The sequence below is a fragment of the Populus euphratica genome, unplaced genomic scaffold (assembly GCF_000495115.2).
Source record: "Populus euphratica unplaced genomic scaffold, PopEup_1.0 scaffold365.1, whole genome shotgun sequence".
Taxonomy (NCBI): Eukaryota; Viridiplantae; Streptophyta; class Magnoliopsida; order Malpighiales; family Salicaceae; genus Populus; species Populus euphratica.
The window spans coordinates 110,037-116,515 of NW_011500256.1; the positions used below are offsets into that span (position 1 = coordinate 110,037).

Sequence of the window (6,479 nt, forward strand, 5' to 3'; positions counted from 1 at the left end):
TTGTGTTGTTAAAAGTAATATCGCGTCTTTTTTTTTTTTTCTGGTGCAACACATGATAATAGTTGATTGATAATTTATTGGTGATGATTGTTTTTTTTTTTTTTTTATCATTCTTTTCTTTTTTTTACTAAAAAATAGATTTTTTTTTAATATTTTAATTTCAGTCCTTATTCTTTTGATTTTGATTTTTAATCTTTCTATAAAATTTTTATTTGTTGGAAAGGGATGAAATTAAAAAATAAAATTAATTTAAAAAACATTAAAAATAAAATAAATAACAATAAAAAAATAATAATTAATATTAATAGAAATAAAAACTAATATAATATATTTAATTTTTAAAAGGATAAATAAGAAACTCGAGACAATAAAACAGAAAAGAGAAAGGAGAATAAAAGGAGTCACCTAGAGCACCCACCACTTGAAAGAGCTCGATGTGGTGCTCTCAACGCCATGGTGAAAGACATTAATTATTTGGCTCTCCGATAATATTGTATATGCAGAGAAGGTCACAAATGTATCCCCCTTGTTTGGCGCGTATGTATTCTAAGTGCCATCCATTTTTATTTTTGAAGTAATATTTTATATTAATAAAAATACCTAGTTGTTGATTGGTTAACTTAATTATAATTAAAAAACTAAGATAAAAATAAAAAACATCCTGGTTCAATAAATTTTATTTTTAAATGTAATTTATTTATTTTATTATGTTTTAAAAAGTAAAAATACAAAAAAAATTCTTATATATCAATTTAAAGTTTTATTATTTTGAAAATTAATTTAATTATTGCATTGTATTTAAAAAAATATTAAATTATCGATTTGTCATCATTGATGAATGAATCTTACCCTCTGTATTATAAAATATAAAATAACTATATTACCCTATGTATTGTTTGAATCCACAACGCACCGATTTGGTGTTGAATGTTCAATTTTTTTTAAGTTTTTTTTTTTAGATTAATGTGGGTTTTCGGATTAGCTTGCGTGCATCACGACTAATTTTACGGGTTCTAAAGTTAACGACCATGTAAGCCTTCAGTGGCAATCATATGAGCAACCAAAAACTCGAACTTGAGATCACAGAGAAAGTAAACCTTTTAATTTTAAGTTTTTACCACTTAACTAGCACCTAGATGAATAATTTCTATGACCATGAAAGCAAATTGGCAAGGGTTGTTCAGTCTCTTTCAAGTGTAAATACCAAATTCTCCAATATTTAATCCAGCATTCGATGCTGAAGTAAGGACAATGTGGTAAAATGAATTCCATCGATAAATAGAAAAGCGCCAAAGATGGACTAAGGGGAAAGGGAGGGAGATCAGAGTGAACAAATCAGAGCACCGTGTCTGAACTCTGAACGAAAGAAGAAGATAGCAGTCAGGACGAGAACCCGAATACTATTGCAATTTCTGTAGAGATATTCCTTGTGCTATTCTTAATTACTTTTTAAAAGATGCTCGCTTTCTTTTGTATGAGTTCCGGTATGGGTTTTCAAACAGAATCTAAGGTGTTTGATGAATTGCCTGCTGCTGAGGAGACTTTTATTGATGAATGAATCATTTGTATGAAGGCATCTATGGCACTTAAATTCCGTTTTGTTCTTCAGATATAGTTATTATCCCAATCAACACTTGCTATAATTGACTTGATTTTTTTTTTTTGTATATAAGTTGGCGTCAGGTGTTGAAAGCCACTGCAAAAGTAGCTGTCCTTTGAATTCGTATTACTAGCTGTCCTTTGAACTGAGTTACAGCACTCTCTCATTCAAAAATTGAAATGATCACAATGCGTTTTTTGTTCATGAAACCCCTTCTTAACTACTTCTCTCACCGCCAGCACCACCGTTGTCTTTGCCTCTTAACTACTGAATCAAGCCAAACGCACCCATCTTCACCATCCCCAGTCAATGAAGATCACCTTCTCCGGGTTTGCACCGTCCTCTTCCAACAACAAGACTCTTCAGACCTCAAACTCCGTAACAAACTTTCCTCCATTGACTTCAACCTTACCCATGAGTTCTTCCTCCAAGTTTGCAACAAATTCCCAGCCTCTTGGCGCCCCGTGCATCGCTTCTTTCAATACACACAACAGATGCCTTGTTCACGTTTCACTCACACTTCCGTGTCTTTCAACAAGATGCTTGACATCTTTGGAAGATCAAGAAACATTGATCTCTTGTGGGGTGCTGTCCAGGAAATGGCAAAACGTGGTTTGGTTAATGATAAGACTTTTATAATTGTTTTGAAAGCACTAGCTTCAGCAAGGGAGTTGAAAAAATGTGCTGAATTCTTTCACTTTATGAATGAGTATGGATGCGAGTATAGAGTCGAGAGGTTAAACAAGGTGGTGGAGAATTTGTGCAAGGGTAAGCTTGTTGAGGAGGCAAAGTTTGTGGTTTTGAAGTTGAAGGATTGGATTAGGCCCGACGGGGTTACCTATGGGTGGTTGGTTAAGGGGTTCTGTGATGTTGGTGAGTTGATCGAGGCTTCAAAGATCTGGAATATGATGGTGGAAGAGAGCATTGAGCCGGAGATCGAGGTGTTTGAGAAAATGATGGAGACACTTTTCAAGAGGAATGAGTATGATGAGGCTTTGAAGGTGTTTCAGACGATGAGGGTGAATAGAATGGATGATTTAGCGCTCTCCACTTACAAGCTTGTGATTGATTGGATGTGTAGAAAAGGTAAAGTTGTGCAAGCGAAGATGGTGTTTGATGAAATGCGCCAGAGAGGAATTCAAGCAGATAATTCAACATTGGGGTCCCTAGTTTATGGGCTTTTAACAAGAGGCCGGCATGCAGAGGCTCATAGAGTTGTCGAAAGGATTGAAAAACCAGACATTAGCGTGTATCATGGACTGATTAAGGGGCTCGTAAGGTCAAGGAGGGCGAGTGAAGCAACACAGGTGTTCAGAGAGATGATTAATAGAGGCTGTGAGCCTACAATGCACACATATATTATGCTATTGCAAGGGCATTTAGGGAAGAGAGGGAGGAAGGGACCAGACCCACATGTGAATTTTGAGTCTATTTTTGTTGGAGGTTTGATTAAGGCTGGTAAGTCATTAGAAGCCACCAAATACGTAGAGAGGACAATGAAAGGATCACTTGAGGTACCTAGGTTTGATTATAATAAGTTTTTGCATTATTATTCAAGTGAGGAAGGTGTGGTTATGTTTAAGGAGGTGGGAAAGAAATTGAGGGAGGCAGGGTTTGTTGATTTGGCGGATATACTGCAGAGGTATGGGGAGAAAATGGCTACTAGAGAGAGGAGGAGAAGACGTTCTGAGTTAGTTAGTGGCTCCGAATAAGCTGCGAATTGCATTGGCTACACTCTCAAATGTGCAGGTAAAGTAATATGGTAATGTTTTTAATGGGTTCCTTTGACTGTTTTGCTATTTTCTTATGTTAATTTTTAAGTGTGTTTCATCCACTGCTTGCTGGGCCTTTCGACCTTTTTAGCTCATGGAATGCTGTGGTAGAAACACTAATCTTAACTGGTTTGTTCTTCCTGATAAAAAGGATGTTCTGTCGTTGACCCTCTAATCCCCCTTTGCCAAAATATGGTATACTTTAAAGCTGATGAAAGGATTGAGTGAGAAGAAATTTAGAAATGTGAAAGCGTCGCTTGTCAAATTAAAGTTCTATACTCCCTTTCAACATCGTTATATTTGGCATATCCACGTTAATTTCATGCCTGTTATAGTAAAATGTTATTTTCCATCACTTGATCACTGCCACTTGAAATTGTAGAGTACCACACATCATTCATGACTTTTGCTTCTCCATCACATGATTATATGGATCAAAGTTATTTTCTTGGTTGTTACATTATTTTGTTTGTAAATCCCATTCCATTACTGTTGTTCAGACTTGTCATCAATTGGTTGAAGATGTATTAGATCAATTGCTTAATCTCTTGATATCACATTTTCCATTTGACTAGCTCTGCTATTCTAGAGAGCAACTCCAAGTAGTGCTATTGATTATATGCATCATCATTCCACTCCTATTCTATTGCTCAAAGCCATGAGAACGCATTTTACTATACTGAGTTTGTGAGAAATAGAAGCATATTATGGATGAAGTAACAGGCCTCGATTTTAGAGAATCTGGTTGAAAATTTCTTTCATTCTTAACTTGGAAATTTTTATGATACTAAGATAATTGTGTAGCAACTGTGGGATTTTAATTCAGTGGTTGACTGAATTGAAATACTTGAATTGCTTTTCTGTCGCCATAATTTCTTTTTAATCATCTGCTATTACTGATAAAAGAAGAATGATTTTCTCTCTTCATTATTTTGTACTTCTTTAACTTGAATACTATCTTTAATATCACTGCAAGATGATCTTTGTCAAATGGCACTGAAGAGGCATTGTATCACTTTATGACTCACAAATGGTAATAAGTTGCATGGCTGTACAAGATACTCGGAGGCTTCAATTCTCTACTATTTGCAACAAGTGGACGGAAATGTGGCTCTGGGATAGTGATCATATCACGTCTCGGTCATATTGTATTTCATTATATTGAATAATATACTGTTATTTAAATATCACTTGTTTAATCTATGATGATACTTTGTTTCACTTGGTCTTGGCTTGTTTTTGTTTTGCAATGGCTGAAATATGTCCACCAGCAAAGACGCTGAATTGTTGTGTGTTACGCAGGTCAAGTTGTTCGGTTCTGAGATTGAAGCCCGTGAGGGAGTGTCGCCACAAGAGATCAAGGACGACGGGTTCGGTGGAGACTCAAATTGAAACGCAATTTTGTGGCAATCTTGGAAAAAGAGTACCAGCAGGGGTGGATTAGGGATTCATTCTAGACATGAAATTGTGGCCTTATGTGGCAAGCACCTAAAAGTTTCGAGTGATGTAGCTGTACTGTCAGCAGTGGAAAAGCAGCACATGCCATGACATTTTTGGCAGGCAGGCAGGGGAGACTGGCTGTTCATGATGTACAATTGTACAGGTAGGCGGATGGACCAAGACCAGTTGGTGTGGAAGCACAATGCGCTTTCGTTGGCCCAAGAAACCAATATTTCTGTGCGACGTAAAGAGGAATTGCAATTTGCTAGCATGACAGCAAATCAGGGCTTGCAGAATACTGGCGTGGAAATGACTTGAAAAGATTTTCATCCCACCATTAGCTAATCATGGGAGGATACGAATTGTTCATGCGCTAATCTGTACATCTCTTGATTTAATTATGATTATTAACAAAGAAATCATCGTCCACCAGAAAGGGGACTGTCTATTATCTTTCGTTAATTTGATAGCTGGCTCTGTCAATCAGTTTTCAATGATTGAGTTTGGTACCACTAATACAAGATGCTCCCTTCATTCCAATAATGGAGGAGAGCAGCTCATATCCCAGTACCTGAGCAGCACATGGGATACCATATACGGCGTCGTCAGCCCCCAAAACTACTTATTAGTTACTGTATGTTATCAATAATGTGGTGGATGATTTTTTTTTAATGTATTTTTTAATTAAAATTTTATTAAATAATATATCTTTATTTTTTTATTTTTACGTGAACATGTTAAAGTTATAACAAAATAATTTTTTTTTACAAAATATTAATTTAATATTTCTTTGAGAAACAAGCAAACGCAATGCAACTGTTAATGGGCTTAAAACTTAAGGAAGACGGCCTCACGAGCATGACGGCATCAAAATCCCGTGCACATGCATCCACCGCATACTGCTCACTGACACATCAGCGCCGTACGCAACTACCACCAGTGAAATATCATCATCCTCGGCCCCACACTAACTAACTCCCCGAGCCGCCAGACACGCACCGGCACAGCCGGTTTTTCGAAGGCCTTAACCGCACGCCGTGCGAGTAATGGCAGTGAGTTACGCGGCAAAAGCGTCGCCTTCCATGGCATCCAACGGTCCAAACATACCATCACGTCTCTCTCCAAATACAAAAGATTCACCACAATTACAAGCAAGGGAGAAAGGAGTGATAAGCGAGGGAGAGCGAGAGGATTGGTCAATCCATGAAAAAAAAAAGTTGCAAAAAAGTTGATAATTACTATTAAATAAAGGAAGAGAGAGAGGGAGAATGTGTCAAAAGTAAGCTGAGAGCAGCAACACCAGGGAGAGACTGACTGACTGACTGACTCTTCTTCTTTTTTCCCCTTGTATTTCTTTGCCTTTCTTCTTTTCTATTCATAGTAGAAGATTTGATTCTTTTTTTTTTCTTCTTTAATAATGGTCGGTTAGCTGGTTTCGATGAAGGCTTGAAACTCACGCTAGTAAAGCGAACTCTCTGTCGTTTTATAATGTGTGTGTGAGAGAGACTGAGAGAGCGGTACTAGTGCTGTTCCTTTGTTTCAGTGAAAATGGTGGATATGAGAGGAGTGAACAAGTGGCAAGACGAGCTGTCGAGTTTAGTGGAGAACAGTGGTATCCAATACACTGGAGAACCTATCGGTATAATGGCGGCTTCCCCCCCGCGTCT

General features: G+C 37.2%; 2 protein-coding genes across 6 annotated transcripts in view; both read left to right on the top strand.

Annotated features, from left to right (window-relative positions):
* The first annotated feature begins 1,317 nt into the window (after positions 1–1,317).
* LOC105112794 (Pentatricopeptide repeat (PPR) superfamily protein) lies at positions 1,318–5,273 on the top strand. Of its 3 annotated transcripts, none has more exons than XM_011008644.1 (3): positions 1,318–1,573; positions 1,674–3,349; positions 4,675–5,273. In XM_011008644.1, the coding sequence occupies exon 2, from the start codon at positions 1,780–1,782 to the stop codon at positions 3,310–3,312; it is 1,533 nt and encodes a 510-aa protein (XP_011006946.1). In that variant the 5' UTR covers positions 1,318–1,573; positions 1,674–1,779; the 3' UTR covers positions 3,313–3,349; positions 4,675–5,273. The 3 variants fall into 3 exon arrangements, with proteins under 3 accessions (XP_011006946.1, XP_011006947.1, XP_011006945.1); XM_011008645.1 differs by having other exon boundaries at positions 1,318–1,565; XM_011008643.1 differs by having other exon boundaries at positions 1,318–3,349.
* A 707-nt stretch (positions 5,274–5,980) lies between these two features.
* LOC105112796 (uncharacterized) overlaps positions 5,981–6,479 on the top strand; it is a 3,911-nt gene continuing 3,412 nt past the window's right edge. The window contains exon 1 of one of the 3 annotated variants that reach the window (XM_011008648.1): positions 5,981–6,463. In XM_011008648.1, the coding sequence (XP_011006950.1) occupies positions 6,361–6,463 (103 nt within the window). In that variant the 5' untranslated portion in view covers positions 5,981–6,360. Of the gene's footprint in view, positions 6,471–6,479 lie in introns of all 3 variants that reach the window. The other 2 variants (XM_011008646.1, XM_011008647.1) reach the window with 2 other exon arrangements.

Coding starts and splice junctions, on each gene's coding strand:
- LOC105112794 (XM_011008643.1), top strand. CDS start 1,780: ATGATCACAATGCGTTTTTTGTTCATGAAACCCCTTCTTAACTACTTC.